This window comes from Sebastes umbrosus, chromosome 3 (assembly GCF_015220745.1).
Source record: "Sebastes umbrosus isolate fSebUmb1 chromosome 3, fSebUmb1.pri, whole genome shotgun sequence".
Classification (NCBI taxonomy): domain Eukaryota; kingdom Metazoa; phylum Chordata; class Actinopteri; order Perciformes; family Sebastidae; genus Sebastes; species Sebastes umbrosus.
In genome coordinates this window covers 32226936-32247593 of record NC_051271.1, presented here as the reverse complement: position 1 = coordinate 32247593, position 20658 = coordinate 32226936, and the positions used below count along the sequence as shown (strand labels likewise).

Genomic DNA, 20658 nt, shown 5'->3' with positions numbered 1-20658 from the left:
ATGATTTATGTTGTTATTTCTACATACTTTTGATCCATTTACAACAACGTTGCCGCCGTATTTATGCCTCGATGACGTTATGCTGAATGTTGATGGAGCAGCTACAATGTTAGAATAGCCTGGCACTGATCAATCCGAGCTCCATTCAGAAAACAAGCATTTTTAAAAGTTGTTTGCTTGTTGTCTTACGGGACAGACCTGACAGAGCATGAATTCAGACTTTTTACAAATCAGCATCATTATGTAGTTATTTCGGCATCCTTTTGGCACTGTATGTTAATGCAGCTTGCCGCCGGGTGATGTTATGAACAAAGACATGACAGCATTTGGTTTTCCGACATATCTGGGACTTCCACACATTGGACAACGCAGCAACAGTGGTTATTTCTTCTATGGTTGATGGTGGAAAGAAAAGTTGTTGGTATCTATGGAGACAAGCCCCTTCTCCTCTTCAGTGTGTCTGGCACGAATGAACACAAATGACACCAGCAGTCCAACTCGCACGAATAAAGCGAGGCGAAAATTTACTTCGCTCTTGGTGTGAATACAACATTACTCCTGTTTTACTGCTCCTCTTTGTCCCGTTGTTCTTTGATTGACTTCCTCCCCCACTCTTGTCCAGGTGGTGTTTGCAGCAACAGAGTTTGTGATTGTCAGCCTAGGGAAGCAGTTTGTGGAGAACCCTCCAGTAGATCTGGCAAACCTCTACAGTGACATGTCCCCTTCCACACCACTGATCTTCATTCTCAGCACAGGGTCCGACCCCATGGGTGCCTTCCAGCGCTTTGCAAAAGAAAGAGGTTGCATTGACAGGTAAAAAAAAAAAAAAAAGATTAGACAGATGTTATAAGGTTTGGGGGTGAGAGGTGAATATATACAGGCAACGGCCAGCACCCTGGAAGGTTTTTACACATGATCACAGGGGTATTTCCACATCTCTCTGTCTTTCAGGGTTGAGTCCATCTCATTGGGTCAAGGCCAAGGGCCAATAGCAGAGAAGATGATCCATGAAGCAATGAAGAGCGGCAAATGGGTGTTTCTGCAGAACTGTCATCTTGCTGTCTCCTGGATGTTAGCCATGGAGGAGCTCATCAAGACCTTCACCGAGCCTGGTATTACCACATTGAGACAACGTTGAAACATTTCCACACTAGGGCTGTCAATCAATTCAAATATTTAATCAGGATTAATTGCAAATTAATCGCACATTTTTGATCTGTTTAAAATGTACCTTAAAGGGAGATTTGCCAAGTATGTAATACTCTTATCAACATGGGAGTGGGCAAATATGCTTGCTTTATGCAAATGCATGTATATATTTTAGGGTTGTCAATCGATTAAAATATTTAATTGTGATTAATCGCATGATTGTCCATAGTTAATCACAATTAATCGCACATTTTTTATCTGTTCAAAATGTACCTTAAAGGGAGATTAGTCATGTATTTAATACTCTTTTCAACATGGTAGTTAGGCAAATATGCTTGCTTTATGCAAATGTGTGTATATATTTATTATTGTAAATCAATTAACACAAAACAGTGACAAATATTATCCAAAAGCCCTCACAGGTACTGCATTTAGCATAAAAAATATGCTCAAATCATAACATGGCAACTGAAGCCCAACAGGCAACAAAAGCTGTCAGTGTGCTGACTTGACTATAACTTTCCCAAAACTGCATGTGACTATCATAAAGTGGGCATGTCTGTAAAGGGGAGACTCGTGGGTACTCATAAAAATAATTTTCATTCACATATCTTAAGGTCAGAGGTCAAGGGACCCCTTTGAAAATGGCCATGCCAGTTTTTCCTCGCCAAATTTTAGCTTAAGTTTGGAGCATTATTTAGGTAGGTTGGTACCAATGGTTTTCTAGATTCATATGATGCCAGCATCTTCACTGTAGCTTTAAAACTGAGCCCGCTACAACCTCTGAAAGATCAAATTGCGGCTGTCAGATTTTTAATTAATTAAAAATCGCATGTTGCGTTAATGTTTCAAAGAAATTAGTGGCATTAAAACAAATTTGCGTTAACGAAGGCATTATTTTCGCGTTAACTTTGACAGCTCTTAACTACATGCATGATCACACAAGGAGAGCAGCATGACACCTGTTTCAGGTGTGACCCATTTGTGATTACATTTTGCACTGTTGCTTCTGTCTAATGCATGGTGGCTGAGAGCACTGCTCACGGCAACATGGATTAAAGAAAAAAACACACACCAGTACGGAAAACATGAGCAACACAACATAGCCGAGCTTCCGCGGACTAAATGGCTGTTGTTTTTGTGGATGTTTCCTTTGGTTTGTATCAGTGAAAAGATACTTCAATGCAAGTTTCTTTTTTTTCTGTGTACTCAGAGGCACATTCATTTAGGTTTTTTTTTCTTTTATCTATGGCTGTGAATAACGTCCCTTTCTGTTCCCGTGCAGAGACATCAATCCACGAGGACTTCCGTTTGTTTCTGAGTTCCATGCCTACCAAAGTATTTCCTGTTACAGTGCTACAGAACTCTGTCAAGGTAAACACACACACACACAGACACTGTGCCACTCTATAATCTCACTTTAGTTCACTTCATTTCATTTGAAGATTGTATGTCAAAGATTGTTCTGCAGGACTAATGTTCCCAGGATTAAGAAAGTTGTCAGAATTCACTTCCAATATAAAATAGTTCAGCTTTGAACAAATGAACAATCTCTCCATTAAGCATTCTACAGTAACACATGAGAATAAATATGAAAGTCAATTTTCTGAATACACATACTGAGTGTAACTTCTTAGACTTTTGTGGGAAACTCACAGTTGACACTGCATATATTGCATCTGTATAAAAGACTATTAATGATTATTCATTTCTATACTGCTGTGTATTCTAGATATAGTAGGTTGAAGAAACCTGATTAATTATGAAGAGGAACCTTATGGTAGTATTCTAAGGCATTAGATAATGGCATTGTAGTTGTGTCCGCTGGGATAAGGGCAAGGCTGTGATAAGTACAGTAAAAGGGCTAAATGGCTGTGATTTGCATTCCTTTTATTGGAAGGTTATGTGACATTTTGCATGCTTTGTAATTTGTTGAACAAAAGGCAGAAACTGATACTGTCTCCGAAAAAGGAAATGTCACAACATCAGTATAAACCGTGTCAGTAATGCCAGGCTGTGTGGTGGTAAAATGAGCCTAAAAGGAAAGGATTTTTTTTGAGGATTGCATGCTTTTAATTCCACAGGCTTTGTAAGTAAAACTGAATGAACCCAAAATATAATCGATTCGCAGATCCCTTAAATTCATTGGTGAGACGCTCTTCTCATAACTTGCTTATTCAGCTGTTACTGAGCCTATTCAGCACTGTGCATTAGGATTCAAGCAGTTGAACAACTTTGAAACTGCTCAAAAGTCTATAAGCTCACTTAAATTTTTAATAGTGGATTTTGGCAAAAATCATGTAGCTGTACATCATCTAGGACAAGCCACAGCGCCACAAGAACTTGAAATAACAGCAACGAACAAGAATAATCGGAGGCATATTCACGTCAGTCCTAATTTCAACACTGCTAAGTTTTTGGTCCAAGACCATCTTGAGTTAATGCAATGCCACATAATTGCTGTACTAACATTAAACTATTCTAGCAAATGAAGTGCTAAAATGTTCAAAGCTCTATGTCATTAAATCTTTCACAAATGTTTCTCCAATTAAGCAGCTTAAAGGAATACTTCCCTCACAAAATAATCATTTTTATATCAATTACTCACCCCGTGTTACCATGAATTCTTGAAGAAAACTTTGTTTTTCTCTCATACCTCCACGGGGAACGAATAATCAAAAAACAGAGAAAAGTCTTGATGAATTGAAGTAAGCGGAGGCCGTGTTTAACAACAGCAAAACTATCAAAATGCCTGTTAACAAACTCTCACACAAATCGTGCAGTATGATCCAACCCTCATTTATCCAGTCGTATTGTCAGTACTTCCCAAACACATGTATCTTCACTAAAACCTTACTATTTAAAACACTTTGGACTCGCATGAACCAGTAGCGAGCCTGTGCAAGCCTGAGACTGTTTACGCGGTCTCCATTTACTTCAATTCACAAGACGTTTCTCCATTTTTTTGCTATCCGCTCACTTTGGAGGCATGCGAGATACATGGTAATACAGGGGGAGTGATTGATATACAAAGGATTATTTTGTGGGGGAAGTATTCCTTTAAGCAGCTTAGAGAAACATTTGTGAAAGATTTAATGACATAGAGCTTTGAACGTTTTAGTACATAATATGCAAGAATATTTTAATTAGGGCTGTCGAGTTAACGTGATAATAATGCGTTAAGGCTTATCCGTTTTAACGGGACAAGTTTCTTGAATGCATTAATGCAACTTGCTTGATTTTTAGGTTGTAGCGGGCTCAGTTTTAAAGCTTAAGTGAAGATGCTGGCATCATATGAAACTACATTGGTACCACCCATGTCATACTAGCAAATAACGCTCCGAACTTAAGCTACATTTTGGCAAGGAAAAACTGGCATGGCCATTTTCAAAGGGGTCCCTTGACCTCTGTCCCTTGACCTCTGACCTCAAGATATGTGAATGAAAATGGGTTCTATGGGTACCCACAAGTCTCCCCTTTACAGACATGCCCACTTTATGATAATCACATGCTGTTTGGGGCAAGTCATAGTCAAGTCAGCAAGCTCATTTCCAATAATAGATATATACATAAATTTGCATAAAGCAAGCATTTGAAATACTTGACAAATCTCCCTTTTAAGGTACATTTTGAACAGATAAAAATGTGTGATTAATTTGCAACTAATTGCGATTAAATATTTCAATCAATTGACAGCCCTAGTGCACACATTTCCCTGTCAAGGTTGTTTTTTCTTTTTCTTATAAATCACTGTTTATGCTTAGAAAGAAGCGTATGCATATTTCAGGCTCTTTTTTGTGCGAAAGCAACAGCTATAAATGAGGCCCCTGATGAGAGGGATTTATACACAAGTTTCCATGAGGGAGAACTGCATGAGAGCTACAGGTATCATAACGAGGCTTACTGAGGATTAGATTGACCCCAGCAAAGCCCCAGAATTTTTGGCAGTCAGAGCAGAACTCACTGTGGTCTTCTCAATAGCAACCATCGAGCCCTGTGTGCCTCTGTGTTGTTGTTGCCAGGTGACTAATGAGCCTCCTAAAGGCCTGAGAGCCAACATGCGACGGGCCTTCACAGAGATCCCCAGCAATTTCTTTGAAGACCACATTCTGGGACGCCAGTGGAGGAAGATCATCTTCGGAATCTGCTTTTTCCATGCAATCATCCAGGTTACACACTGTCTCACAGACCTTACACATCCTTGCTGCTTTGTATGCCTGTACATGTTTTACGCCTCGTTTCCATAGGGTTTTGTTTTGTGTCCGTAAATCTGTATAGAATACGGATTACGCCCCCTCTGCATGCCTCCTGCCCCCTCTGCATGCAATGCATCTCTTTACGGATAGATAGAAACACCACCGCAAATGTGGGAAGTTACTTGCTACATGGATATAAAACAGTGTTTTTATATCTATGAGTTACTGTCTGTTTTTCGTCATCAAGACTAACGTTTGACGAGTCACATTTATAATTTTTTTTAAGTGAAAAAAGTTCGACGCCATATTTACCTAACATTGGTAACATGCCAGCTGTTTAACATAGAGTGCATGCATAGTGGATAGTGCAACCTTTCGCTTAGAAAACAATGTATAAATAGAGCTGTATTACATTCATCAGTTAGTCTATTAATTTGCTAATTCCACATAAAGTTAGAATGTACGCTAATTTCCTGTGGCACACATATAGTCTGTCCGTTATCTGCGGCAAAAATTCAATTTTGTCATCTTAGCCTATTGAGGCAAATTACGTACCGAAAAATACAGAAGGAGGCGTTTCGCAAACACATTGGAGATCACCGACGTTGCCACAGAGAGGCGAAGTCCTGCCCTTTGTGGTGGACCCCATGGGACCTAATTTCGGAAAAAATATGTACGGTAGTCAACGGCGAGAGACAAATATTTTTCTGTTCCTGTTTGATTAGGCAATGAATCATAGATATGATGTTTGTAAATTTAAAATATAATTTTACGATCTTACCTGATGTTTTTTTTATCCAGCGACTCCTGGTATTTTTATCAGCCGGGAAGCGAAATAACGAGTGACTGAGTACATCCCAGCACGAAACACACAGGCATTGTAGCTTCAGCGAAAAGACTACACACCCAAAAGTTCCTTACATGACTTTTGGGGGTTTTCACACTCTGATACTTCAACAGTTTTACAACAAACTGCGATTTTCTTGACTTACAAATTTATGTTTTAAATGTACAATCATGATGCAATTCAAACGGAATAAAAAAAAAATATCTCTCCGTTGACTACCCTTCATATTTTTTTCCAAAATAAGGTCCCATGGTGGTCCACAGGAAGGGGCGGGACTTCAGGTGTGTGCCTGTGCTTCTTCGTATGTCCTTATTTGTGTGTTGTCTTGCATGTGTCTTAGGAGCGGAAGAAGTTTGGTCCTCTGGGCTGGAACATCCGCTATGAGTTTAACGACAGTGACAGGGAGTGCGCTCTGCTCAACCTCAACCTCTACTGCAAAGAGGGCACCATCCCTTGGGACGCTCTCATCTACATCACTGGTAGGGAAGCCCTCACACAGGGAGAAGTGTGTGTGTTTGCATGCAGGTCTGTCTAAATGTCTACAAACATACATGTACAGCACAAGTTGTTGTATTAGGGGGTTGGCTCTGAAAATACAACATTGTAAAGTACAATGTGGAAAAGGGTTACATGAAACCTGAGATTGTTTGGCTATAAACAAGACAGGATGTGTGGATGGAAACAGTCTCTTTTTGTCGCTAAGGCAGTTCTGTTGTGTTGCCAGTGTGTGGCACAGACCGCACACTGTTGTTTGGCCAGCAACACACACATTTTCAGCATTGTGTGAAATGGGGGAGGCAAAGTGTTTGCCGATTTCACAAAGCAGGCCAGTTCTGTAACACGATTTCACTCCGTTTTGCAGCTGCGATCTTGTGTTTGTTCAACTCTTATTCATTGAATATTTGCTGCTCTCTTCCTCTTGGATTTGTGCTTGTAGAAGTAAAATGAAAAGAACACTTCTATGCACAGCAAAGCTCTTTTTCTATGTCAAACAGCAGATAAAGAAATCCAAATGTTATGGCTGTTAAGAACTGTAATATGAAATAGTTTGACAATCAAAGCATTCATAACGGTACAGGGTCCACACCATTTACATTAATGAGGGTAGACTAAATACTGTATTAGAAACACCTCACAGTATAACACAATACAATCAACAGCATCGCAAACTGCATCATCCAAAATGACCTAAAAGTTTAATCAACACATCGCTCTAAAACAGTTTTAACAAAAACTGAACATTAGAACTTTGATGAAAGCAGAATTTATTGCAGAACTGTTGTATTAAACTGTATTAGTTTCAGATAACTGAACCTACGAAACTGGCAACTGAGGTGTGAATTCACAAAACGGCCACTAAATGCGGCCACTAAACTTGAACAAATCAGACAAAAAGCAACGGTGTAATTCTCAAAGCACCCACAAATGATGAAATGCACTTCTAACTGCGCCGCCAATCAAATAGCGAATCGGTGCTCCTTTGCTATTTGCACATATTTAAAATAAGTAATATTTGGCACAAAATTGGCCACTTTTTATGTAAATGAGCCTCATTGCAAAAACAGTCCAATTCACAAAGATCAGCGCTAATAGCCACACGCAGTTACAGTGAAATTATCAGCATCTTCAGAGATTTTTTGGTAACTGAAGCACATTTATGAGAGGTGTACGCCCAAAATGTCCAATGATCATGGCATATTAAATCCAAAATACAGTTTCTCTCTGTCACGTTTAAGTTCCCTGCCTGATGTTTTTAGAAATGCCTCAAAAGTCCGTAGCGCGGTTTTAGCAGTTGCAACTGATGCGCAATTCATGGTGCTATCAGCGGCAGCAATCCATTCTTTGTGAAATCTATGTCACATTTCTGTAAAAAATATCTTTATATCTTTTATATATATCTTTAAGAAATCTTGCAGAAATCCTGACATTTTTTAAATAAATGGTAATTCAAATGTCCTTTTCCATTATTAAAAAAAATTACTTATAGCACGTTGTTTGCCAATTTGAAAATGAAAGTGCCACCTTTCACATAATAGTTTTGTTATAATATATAAATACTGTAGCAACTCATAATGTAATAATTACACATAATGTAACTATTTAAATGTAATAAAAGTTCATAATGTAATGATGAGCACATAAAGTAAGAAAACCATAAGTGCATATCTAATAACTGTTTTATTTTGTAACATTATAACACTATAAACTAAGCAATAGGCAGTGGTTCTCAACCTGGGGTCCCGAGATAATTTCTAGGAGTTGCCAGATGATTGTGGAGAAAAAAATAAAATAACATATTAACAATAAAATAACATTTTAGTCTGGGGAACGTTTTTTTTACATCACGTTGCATGTACCAGTGATGTAATTTGCCTCAGAACAGATTTTCTTGAGTGTCTGTGAGAGTCAAACTGTGCCTCCACATGACTTTCTGACGGGGGATTTTTTCTATTAACTGGAAATGCAATATTCTGGTTCTTCAAGATTACTCCTAACTGGATAGTTTGGAAATATAATTAATATTTGGAGCTCTGCCTTTCATGCAAGGATTTCCATGAGTTTTGAATTATATCACAAGCATTAAACAGGTGCTCTGCTGTTTCTACATTTGTGTAGCAGTGACAATTATTAGCCTCAACTTTAAACCTTGTTTTGATTCATTCATGATGAATTCTAATAGCCAATATTTCAGTTTTTTCCGTACTTTTTGAGATTAAGTGTCCTCCTGGTTAAACTAGGGTACATTGTATTTATTAAGTAGCCTATAGCCTCAAAAGTTTCTTTCTAAATGCATGATGTTTCCAAAGTCAGTGATCTCAATATTGACCAAACTAATCGTGATTTTGAATTTTGCCATAATCAAGCAGCCCTACACCATACTGTGGCAGGCTTTAGAGTTTAAACCTATTTGTCAAAGGAGTTTTCATTTTTATATTTTGATTTTCCTTGATCATACACATTTCACACGTGAAACTGAAAGCTTTGTTTTAATGTAGTTGTATTATTGTCATATATTCTGGGCACACATATGGACACAAATTCAATTTCAATTGAATTGAATTATGTTGATTTAATATTCTTTGTCTTGGACTTTCATAACAGACGTCTTCAGAGTCATTATAAAGAAGACGGAAGGATCCCTTTCATTAACAATAACTCATCATATCTCTAAAGTTCATTTGTTTTCCTAATCTGGTTTTCAATTACACCTTCAAATGATTATGTGCTGCGTTCAGTCTCAGCGGAGCGCGCCACTCCGCCATCAAATTGATGTCTCCCGTTGTTGTTATCACACCACCGTGTTATTAGTTTAATCCTTAATTCTAACAGTTCTTGTGTGCCAGAGCTACACACCCTTTGAGTGAAAGAATTTGTGCTCAAACCAAGCATGATATTGCCTTTCCTCTTTTAGAAAGAACAGTTCCTCTCTCTGCCAGCTTCACCACGCCTGCAGCTTACTAAAGGCTTCAGCAGAGATTTGTCTGATTACTCACTTCCGTCCTTACTGTCTTACATAACTGTGTCTTTACAAAAAACTTGGATTTTAAGTGTTGAATTGTTAGTGTTAAGTATAATTTCATCTTACTCTTTGGTAATATTTACCCTTCAGCTATGCACAATTTCTTTCCTCTTGTCTATCATGTCCTACTAGCCCCACACACGTGTTTGCCTCTCTGTGCTGCGCATTATTACATGAAGAGCCGGAGACACTGCTCACACTCGTCAATGATTCGTCTATTATCTTTTTTACATCGCTGTGTGAGTGAAATGATTTTTATTGTATTAGCGTGTTTAAACTCTTAGCCATTCATTGTAGTCTGTAGTGCTCTTTGTATTTCTCTCCCCCACCTTTCTCGCCCATATTTGACAGTAAGGGGCTGATCACACCGAGATGCGTCGCTACAGGCGCAGCCGCTTCAAAAACGCCTTGGCAAAGCTGAGAGGCAAAACAGCATTGTGTCTGTGGAGCTGGGCTGTGTGCTTGCAACCGGGTGATCAAATGTGATTAACGTAAAAAATGTGGTCTTTCTCTTTTTGAAATACAGTATCCTACATGAAACTATCACAACATGAGATATGGATTCCCCTTTCCCTATCACATACTCCGTAGCTTTCTCATAGTCTAGCTACCACATCTACCGGCATCAAAACAGGAGGGAAGTGGTAAAGTTGTACCACTTGCTTGATTTGATTAGCTGCCTGGTTCAAGTTTGACATTGACCGACTGTGCCCCTGGCGCTGAAAGGTTGAGAATATTTTAACTTTTGTGCGTTTCTAAAGAAAATAGCGAAAAGAAATGCAAGAGAGGAGTCTTTTTAGATTGATCCGAACAGACTCCCAGGTTTCTATCTTGTATCAGTTTTTTCCGCATTAGAAGCAGATTAAAGCCTCTTACAATAACTGTAATCAACCCATTCAAATGTCATAACCGTTACCTTAATCAGTCAGAATTCAGATTGTGTTTGGTCTCTCAGCAAAGGATGGAATACATCGCTGTCTTATTTACACAATTTATTCAATATCTGTCTCTGTTTGGTAAACCATTGAGTAGGTCACCATGCTTGTTTATAGAACTTTAAGGTACTGGGGAGTTTAAAGCTGCAATATGCATGTTTTGAAGTTTTGATGCCTTCGCGCCGGCGACAGCCGTGGCCAGAGGCATTAAGTTTTCCAAATGTCCGTCTGTTTGTACGTCCGTCTGGTCCATTCTTGTGAACCCATATCTCTAGAACACCTGTAGGGAATTTCAGAAAATTTGGCCCAAACATCCACTTGGACTCAACGGTGAGCTGGTTAGATTTTGGTGGTCAACGGTCAAGGTCACTGTGACCTCATGTCCGTCCCATTCTCGTGAATGTGATATCTCAGGAACACCTGGAGGGAATTTCTTCAAATTTGGAATCAGGAATCATTTTGGTGGTCAAAGGTCAAGGTCACTGTGACCTCACAAAACACATTTTTGGCCATAACTCAAGAATTCTTATGCTAATTATGAAAATTTTACACAAACATAACAGGATAAAATGATGTAGTGATGACATTTTGGACAGACATGGATGTAAACTTTAACTACCCTGGTTAGCAGAGGCATTCAAACGCAAGGCGGTAAATCTAGTTATTTAAGGTACAATGCGTAGGATTTGTCGGTTGAGGTTTGTAAGCACAGCATTCAAAGTTGGCCCATCTTCCCCGGCTCAATGAGGGTTAGGGTGCTCGCCAGCGGGTGAAAGCCAACCCCAGATTCACTCTTATTTTGGAACGAACTTTGACTGCTTGCCGTTTGGCCTTACTATATTTGTGTTTTTTTTGGTGCTGTGTCTGACATTTTTTACCTGTTTGCTACTGCTTGTTTTTATACAGGTTGACGATGGAGTGAAATTAGTCTCAAAATGGTCACCAATTTGTATTACTGTGCGTGACTTACAAATCTGTACAACGATTTGTGCGTCATTTTGAGTACTCACAAATGCGTGTTCTAACCTACACACAAATACCAATCAATTTGAACTCATTTAAAACAGTTTTACAAATGCACACATCACAACCTGAATGAATATTAATATTTTACTTACCGATTTTTAACTTCATCTTCACAGATCTGATTATTTTCACTTTCTAAAAGCTTCCTGTGTGCACACGGATCGCCTGATATGCACAGATCAGGTTACATTTGTGTGTGGAGTTTTGAGACTATTTTTACGGTCTCCAGCTCAAACAGATCCACAAATGTATGCTGCGTTTAAGTACTAGTGGAAAATTGAGACATCTGGGCTTTTGGGGAAATTGTGTGTAATTTGAAAGTGGGAAAAACGTTTTTCTAAATAGACGGAATGGCTCGTCACCCCTCGAACACCAACTATACACTAAGTAACTAAGACTAAAGCAGGGATGGTCATTAAATCAGCACCTCCTTTTATAGAAACACTGATGCAGACTAATAACATTATGTGGTCTTTGTGTGTGTGTCTCCCCAGGTGAGATCACATATGGAGGCAGAGTGACGGACGCCTGGGACCAACGCTGCCTCAGGACAATCCTTAAAGGCTTCTTCTCACCTCAAACCCTGGAGCCTGGCTATGCCTATTCCTCCTCAGGTATTTTTCAGTCTCAGGCTCTCTCCTCTCTCTCCTTGTATATATAGAGGGCATGGACAAAATAACAGGATCACTTAATATAATAGAATTCAGTATAGCAGGTGTGTGTGCTTGCAAAAGTCGATTTGTCTTGGTGCATGCTTATATACTGTATATTTTCTTTGGATTAATGGTTTTATCCCTTGTGTGTTTAAGGTATCTACTATGCCCCAGAGACAGATGAACTAGAGCAATATAAGAGATACATTGAGAGTCTTCCAATCATAAATGATCCTGAAGTCTTTGGCATGCATGAAAATGCCAACCTGGCCTTCCAGGTGAGGAACAATAGCAGTATCTTACAGAAGAAAAATATACAGATCTGCATTTTTCTCATATGAGCTGATGTTGTAAACGAACTGACATATTATTTGTTTTGATTTAGTTTGTTTTGCTGGGCTAATGTGTTAAGTAGCTCATTTTACCTAGTAAATGCTATTATTTATGGGCTTATTCATGATTTTATCTGGAGCTGCTCATACAGTTTATGGCCAGTTATAAAAGCATTTTTATTCAGAGAGCATGAGAGTGCAACTGTGAAATATCAATAATGTTTCCTTGTGTGTGTGTGTGTGTGTGTGTGTGTGTGTTTATTATATGTTTGCCTCCACAGCGCCAAGAAACCATGACTCTTATCAGCACCATACTGGATGTAAATCCTCGCTCATCCGCCGGCCATGGAGCTAAAAGTAACGATGACATAGTCTGCGAGCTCGCTGAATCCGTCTTAGCCAAGCTACCTGGTACATGCACACACACACACAGATACACATGCAAACACCCACATTCATTTGTGTCAGTATTTTTCATGTGTATGTTGTCTGTCTGTCTGCTTACCTGTCCTTGTCTGTGTTATCGGTTTGTCTCCCTAATTGTCTACCTGTCTGTGCAGAGCGTCTGGACATGGATGACGCGGTGGAATCTATGTTTGTCCGGGATGAACATGGCCGCCTTAACTCCCTGACAACCATGTTGGGCCAAGAGGCAGACCGATTCAACAACCTGCTGAAAGTGCTCAGGGTGACACACATAGCTAGCTCCCACAAACGCACACTTTGGAACATTTTACATATACGTATATTTCATTTGAGTTTTGTCGCTCGGAATCCGCTTCGGTCAAAGTTTATTTCCTGTCAGCTGTTGATATGAGCAAACACTGCTAGAGGAATTATACTTAGACCTAGAAGCAAAAATATGGAAGTGACAAAAACAAATTATGGTGATCCATTTTCCATCTAATTTGTTTTCTCTCCTGTGTTTATGACCTAAGCACAGGGGGAAAAAAGCTTTTTCCAGGCTAATCTTTCTAAGTTCCTTAAAAAAATGTTCACCTGTGAAACAGGTGGGAAAAAAATGTTTTGGCTGCTGATTTTTTCAGGATCCTTTTTTAAGGGTTTGTTATTTTAATACTCATTTAATTCATCATGTTTTCTTTTGACTTTTAATTTATCCGTGCCCTCTGAACACAACTTTTATTGTGTGTTAGCAAGTTATGAAAATAAAACTCACCTGAAAGGAAACATGATTGCTTTTAGTCCTGTTTACAAAAAAAGTAACAAAAAAAGTAGCAAACCTTTTTTTTCACCTGTTTCACAGATGAAAACAAAAAGAAAATAAGTGAGAAAGATTATCATGGCAAAACCTTTTTTTCCACATGTTTTTTAGTCATAAACACAGGAGAGAAAACAATTTAGATCAGAAAATGGATCACTAGAATTATTTTTTCTCACTTGCCTCTCAGGGCTTCTGTAGAGAAATGACCTGAGGAAAACAAATGAAAAAAGTTGATGAATTATGTTGAGCAAGAATGTGTATATATATATATATATATATATATATATATATATATACATATATATGTAACATTAGATATATCAGAAATTAACAACTTTTTTTAGAGCTCTTTATTGTCCTTTCCACCACCTCATTATGATGTATGATTTTTTTTTTTATGTTTCCCAGATGTCTCTTATCACTCTGCAAAAGGCCATAGCAGGTCTTGTGGTGATGTCGGAAGAGATGGACAGAATATACACAAGCTTCCTGAACAACCAGGTTCCCACCCACTGGGCAAACTCCGCCTACCCTTCTCTCAAACCCCTGGCCTCCTGGGTCAGAGACCTGACCCTCAGGACCTCCTTTATCCAGGTTTGGAAGAGAAATGGGAAAAAATACTGACACACAAACACACACATATTGGAGTTATTTTCTCTTGCTAACGTTGAGTTGTATTGATAAGTTGTTTAAAATAACTTGTCTTAATAAAGACAATGGAAAAGCATATAAATTAAAGGTGCTATTGATAACATTGATAACATTGAGCCACTAGATGTCACACTCTCCTTAGTTCATTCTACTGTATTCACTTTACAACAAGTGGTTACCAGTTCGTTGCACAACCTGCAAATGTTATGGTTGAGTGGAGTTGAGTCATGTCAAGTGATGAAACTTTCGTGGTAGAGTAATGAAGTCATTTTGCAACATGTAGCTATAGGCCTGCATTAGCTATAGATTTAGGTTACTGTGTGCGGTGGCGTTTCAAGATTAATGTAATATAATCTGAGGATATGGCTAGCTAGTTTTAGGAAACATTTATCTGTAATCTAAGCAGTGGGAAAGTGCAGGGTATACGGCCTACGCCTACTTATTTTTCAGGATTGGTACGAGAGTGAAGCGGGGAGCTTACCATCAATCTCAGACATTTATCCGTCTTTTCCACACTAACTGGCAACTTGGTCGCTGGCGACACAGAGACGTCACGTGATACCAGTGTTAATTTTGACAGATATTTTAGATTTAGTCTTAGTCTAAATATGAAAATGTTCATTAGTTTTAGTCACATTTTAGTCATTTTTATCCTTTATAGTGTTTTAGTCACCGAAAAATCATTCGATTTTAGTAAAAATGTTTCCTCTCTTAATTTTGTCAGCAATATTTTTTATTTAATCTTATTTAAGATTATATTGAACATTTCTATCACTTTGGTCAAACTTATTTCAGATAAAATTGATGAATTCTGATGAAAAACACAGGTTGAATAATTGAGAATGCAGCTTTGCGGTTCGTTTGAGTCCTCCTGACTGCGCTCATTAATGATGCACGAAAAAGTCATACTTTTATTCGGCACCTTTCTAAACCTTTGTGGATGTATTATTTTTTTTTTAGAAATTATTCATCTCCATAAAAATGTTATCAATATAACCTCTAGTCAGAGATTAGTGAAAACGTGGGAAGAAATCTGATAATAGGATTCACTTCCTTCTTCTGGCTCAAGTTTCTGTATCACTGACTCACACACACTGACATGACAGAGAAATTTCACCATGCATACTGGTTTCTTTGTGCGCGCGCGTGTGTGCGTGCATGTGTGTTGCACAATCACTGAAGTACAAGTGTATTTTTGTGTGTGTTTGACCGTGTGTGTGTGTTTTCTCATCAAGTTGAAAACACTAATAACACATGAACAGTCTGCGTTCCTCCCTGAGGCACAGACCATCTTTCCCTCTTTCTCTCTCTCTCTGTCTCTCTGTACCCCTCTTTCAGCGTTTGGTTCATCTCCCCTGACTTAAGCCGTTCTTCCGTGAGACTGGTCTGAACATGTGTGTTGCACAATCACTGAAATTCACTCTCACACACAGAAAGGGGGACAAACGGGGGACAGTTGCATTAGTTTATGAGGTGATGAGTAGCCGCTGAGTCAGACTGCACACGTTCACTACCTCAGTGGAGAATCCACCTCACTGCCAGTCCAAATTGAGTCACTGTCAGACCCCATACGTAACAGGATTCCTGTAATGCACCATGGCTTGTTAAACACTGAACGAAAATGTTATTTAAAGATACATGCATTTTAATTACGTTTTCTCTCTCTCTCTCTTGCTAGACTTGGATCACAGATGGTCCGCCCAAATCTTTCTGGATCTCAGGATTCTTCTTCCCTCAAGGCTTCCTTACTGGTAAAACACTGCAGCACCAAAATATCCTCCATGCTTTTAATGAACCACTGCAGTAAGCTGCTGAAATATAGTGATCGCTCCCACTATTCTTTTACATAAAAATAATGTGATTGGCTTTTAACTGCTCAACAATATCCTGAGTTGCCACTATTTACATTATGTTAGATTTTGCAAAAGAACAGGATCAAATGTATCTGTAATGCTCCCCTCTGCCTGCTGGTCTGTAGGAGTGCTTCAGAATCACGCCAGGCACTACAATTTGCCCATCGATGAGCTCAACTTCCGCTTCAACATGGTGCCGGTGTACCGAGACCAGGTAGCGGTCTGTGAGGCTGTACGCACTCTGCCTCACAACACTAAACTGGACATGGATGATGAGGTACTGGAAAGGGTGGGGTCGTTGTTGGTAAGTGATGTTTAAGGATTCTGGTAAATCTAGTCGGTTCCAGTTGTCCCCATGAGTTTTTTTCAAACATAGGGTATCCTGGGGTTTAAGGCACCGACCGGTAACCGCAGCATTCCTGGTTCGCGTCCAGCTGGGGACCTCGGTTGCTTGCCATTCCCCGCGTTGCTCTCTCCTCGTTTCCTGTCATCTCTTTTATGAGGCGGCTCTCTAATTTAAGCACCATGTGCCCCCAAAAAAACCTAATAATAATTGAAAAAAAGATGATTTCAAACTAGAGCTGTCAAAGTTAACGAGATAACAACGCTTTAACGCAAATTTATTTTAACAACATTCATTTCTTTAAAGCATTATTGCAACTTGTGATTTAGCGGGTTCAGTTTTAAAGCTAGAGTGAAGATACTGGTGTCATATTAAACTAGAAAACCTAAGGAAAATAACAACCATGTCACACTAGATTGTTAGGAAGGAGGTTAAATAACGCTATGAAGTTACACTAAATTTTGGCGAGGAAAAACAGGCATGGCCATTGTCAAAGGGGTCCCTTAACCTCTAATCTCAAGATATGTGTATGAAAATGGGTTCTATGGGTACCCACGAGTCTCCCACTTTATGATAATCACATACAGTTTGTACTGACAGCTGTTGTTGCCTTTTGGGCTTGAATTTGCCATGTTATGATTTGAGCATATTTGTTTATGCTAAATGCAGTACCTGTGAGGGTTACTGGACAATACTTGTCATTGTTTTGTCTTGTTAATTGATTTCAAATCATAAATATATAAATACATTTGCATAAAGCAAGCATATTTGCCCTCTTCCATGTTGATAAGAGTATTAAATACTTGACGAACTGGTTGACAGCAGCAAGCAAACACTAGAATAGTGTCTTCTGGCAATAGTAAGTATTTTTTTTTATTCATTGAGGTTTCACTGCAGACACACAACTCAGCTAATATTTGCACATTTCCTTGAGTTTTCTCACCTCGAATTCTCTGCAGACTTTACAGTTCCTGTTACATTACACCCACATTTTCTGTTTTTGTTGTGGATAGAGCCAGGCTAGCTGTTTCCCCATGTTTGCAGTCTTTGTGCTAAGCCAAGCTCACCGGCTGCTGGTTCCAGCTATATTTTTTCTGCACAGATCTGAGAGTAGTATCAATCTTCTTGTCTAACCATCAACTTTTGCACTGGACAGCAAACCCAGTCTTCACTAACCCCACAAATCACTAAACCATCCTGCCAACTCATCTGCAACTCTCTGCTAATGAAAATGAAATCCTTAAAGCTTCGGTAAAATAGAAAATGTTGTGTTTTTGTTCAGCTTCTAAAATGAGCAGTGACGGTCAGAGCAATGGTGAATGTGAAAGCATACTATGCTTCATTGCGACATACATTGCTGTGAAAACTCAAGAGGCGACGATGCATTACAAAGGATGGATTACTGTGAATATGTATCTTTTTACCTCACCACTGCTATCTGATCTCACAACAGTTACCAGAGCCGGAAAATGGCGTGCTCGTGCATGGCATATTCATGGATTCCAGTCGCTGGGACAATGACAACATGGTGATTGAGGATGCGTTACCTCGAGTGATGAACGCCATGCTGCCGGTGGTGCATTTTGAGCCGCAGCAGAACTACGTGCCTGAGCCTGACCTGTACCATGCTCCTCTGTACAAGACCTCAGCCAGAGCTGGGACTTTGTCCACAACAGGTACATACTGGCTCCACACAGGGGCCCACATTTACATACTGGTTAAGATTGCACCTAGAGACGTTCCGATACCACTTTTTTCCTTCCCGATACTAAAAATTCTAATAATTTTTATTATTATATAAAAATAATTGATTTCCGGTTAAAGCAGCAGTAGACGAGATTAAAGCAAATATGATTTAAAAAAAGTTATTTTTACAAAACGGTCGCTATATCTTGACAGTAGTGCATGAGACAGGTAATCTGAAAAACATCATGTGCCTCTGTGTCCTCCGGTGCTCCTAATGGCATCTGCAGGATTTCACAGCCTGGAGGAAAACAACCAATCAGAGCCGAGCTGGAGCCTCGTCTGAGCAGCTGTCAATCATACATCATCATACATCATCATACATCATACGAAACATTTTTTAGTGTACTGTGTAGCTGGAAAATGAGAAAGTTTGTGACCCGGACGCCATGTTGAGATCATTTGAGGAATTACCAAGCACCGCCCACCAGCCAGAGCAATCTTTCTCATTTTACAGCTAAACAGTACACTACAAGATGTTTCTGAAAACATTTAACGCGAAAAATAGTCAGTAGAGTAACAGAATATTAACTTATATTTGATCAGCACTGCATAGTTCGACAGAACAGCCAATAGGAATGCTCTCTCTCTGAAATGACTTGTGATTGGTCAAAGTCTCCCTTCGCAGGCTATTTTGTAAAGCCTGAAAACAGAGCCATGAGGAGGTGCAAAAGTCTAGTTTTCGCTCAGAACACAATTATAATATGCTGAAAGGTTATTATGGAAATTTTGCCCAATGATGCCAAAAACATTCTGCCTACCCCCGCTTTAAACAAGCTGATTTTTTTCTCGGTTAATAAATTACGGTATCGTATCGGTACATAGACTGGCGTACTCGCCAATATCCAATACCACATTTTGGGCAGTATCAGACGCATTTCCGATACGTATCGGGACAACTCTAATTGCACTTACATTTGAAGGCATTTAGCTGACATGTTTATATTGAATGAGCAGGCAGGGGTTTATTGTTTTGCTCAAGGGCATTTTACCATCTCTTGGTATCCAGAAGAATTTCTTTCAACATTGAAGCAACGTAATGGATAGCTAATTTGATTTGACTTTTCCCCTCACCCTTTATTTCTGTCTCCATCCAGGTCACTCAACTAATTTTGTTGTGACAGTAATGCTTCCCTCCAATCGACCCAGCGACTATTGGATATCAAAAGCCTCGGCTCTGCTGTGCCAGTTGGATGATTAAGTTTTTTATCCAAGGACAAAAAGGAATATTAAATGTGACTGAAACATTTACCTCTATGCACAACCTTGGATTAACTTTGAAGCTTTTGTGGAATTATTTATAAAGATTTTTACAGATAGGATTCATGCTGAAAGTGCACTTACTTCAAATACAGTGTAATAAACACTTCTGAGCTAGCCTTGACTGATCTATCTGCTTCCTTCGTGTAACCGTGGAGATTCATATCAGTTATATGCAGGAACCATGTGTTATCCTGCTGACAATTGATGAAAGCGTTGCAGTACATCCAGATCTTTGCAGATGAGACACCATATACTAGACTCCCATACCGAAGAGCTCCACTCACGCTGAGCGGTAAGTCACTGGATGAATGTGCTTACTGGAACTTACAGTACACATGTAGCCTCAGGGAGAGAAAAGATGGAGGGATGGACGGCGGAATAGATACAGTAGACGAATGAACAGAGATGTTTTTGCCAGACACATGGATGTTAATGGTTCTCAAACAAAACAAAAAAAAAAACGGAATAGCTTAGAGGGGTGAGTTGAGACAGGAGAAGGAGTGATGATCATCAAATGATAAAATGTTTCCGCCACAACCCCCACACACATCAGCAGCCTATTTGTGTCACTTAGGGCATGCAGTGCAGCACACATAAAATATGGCTCTTCAAACACATTAAGTACACCCACTGCAGTACTGGGGCAGGGTGCAGACACACTCCATCTCTGTCTCTGTCACACACACTGCCTCCATCACGCCTTACTGCTCCGGTAACGTCAAGCAGGAATGGGCATACATAAACAGTATATTTAACATCAACCTGGGGAAGAGCAGCACATAACAATAAAAATAAATGAAAGTACAATGCTGGAGAGAGAAAGACAACTTTAAAAGCATGAGCACAGATGTTAGATATTTTATATTACAATATATCTCACTGCTTATTACAGTATTTGCTTCTTGCACAACAGAGTTTCAATTTG

General features: G+C 39.2%; 1 protein-coding gene across 2 annotated transcripts in view; it reads left to right on the top strand.

The window, feature by feature from the left end:
- dnah6 (dynein, axonemal, heavy chain 6) overlaps positions 1-19854 on the top strand; it is an 88375-nt gene extending 68521 nt beyond the window's left edge. For both annotated transcript variants that reach the window (XM_037765283.1, XM_037765284.1), the window contains exons 69-82: positions 623-813; positions 952-1112; positions 2435-2523; positions 5172-5318; positions 6533-6671; positions 12168-12287; positions 12483-12604; positions 12940-13069; positions 13219-13346; positions 14289-14474; positions 16210-16282; positions 16510-16661; positions 18181-18403; positions 19568-19854. In XM_037765283.1, the coding sequence (XP_037621211.1) occupies positions 623-813; positions 952-1112; positions 2435-2523; positions 5172-5318; positions 6533-6671; positions 12168-12287; positions 12483-12604; positions 12940-13069; positions 13219-13346; positions 14289-14474; positions 16210-16282; positions 16510-16661; positions 18181-18403; positions 19568-19671 (1965 nt within the window). In that variant the 3' untranslated portion in view covers positions 19672-19854. The remainder of the gene's footprint in view (positions 1-622; positions 814-951; positions 1113-2434; positions 2524-5171; positions 5319-6532; positions 6672-12167; positions 12288-12482; positions 12605-12939; positions 13070-13218; positions 13347-14288; positions 14475-16209; positions 16283-16509; positions 16662-18180; positions 18404-19567) is intronic.
- Positions 19855-20658: the final 804 nt, after the last annotated feature.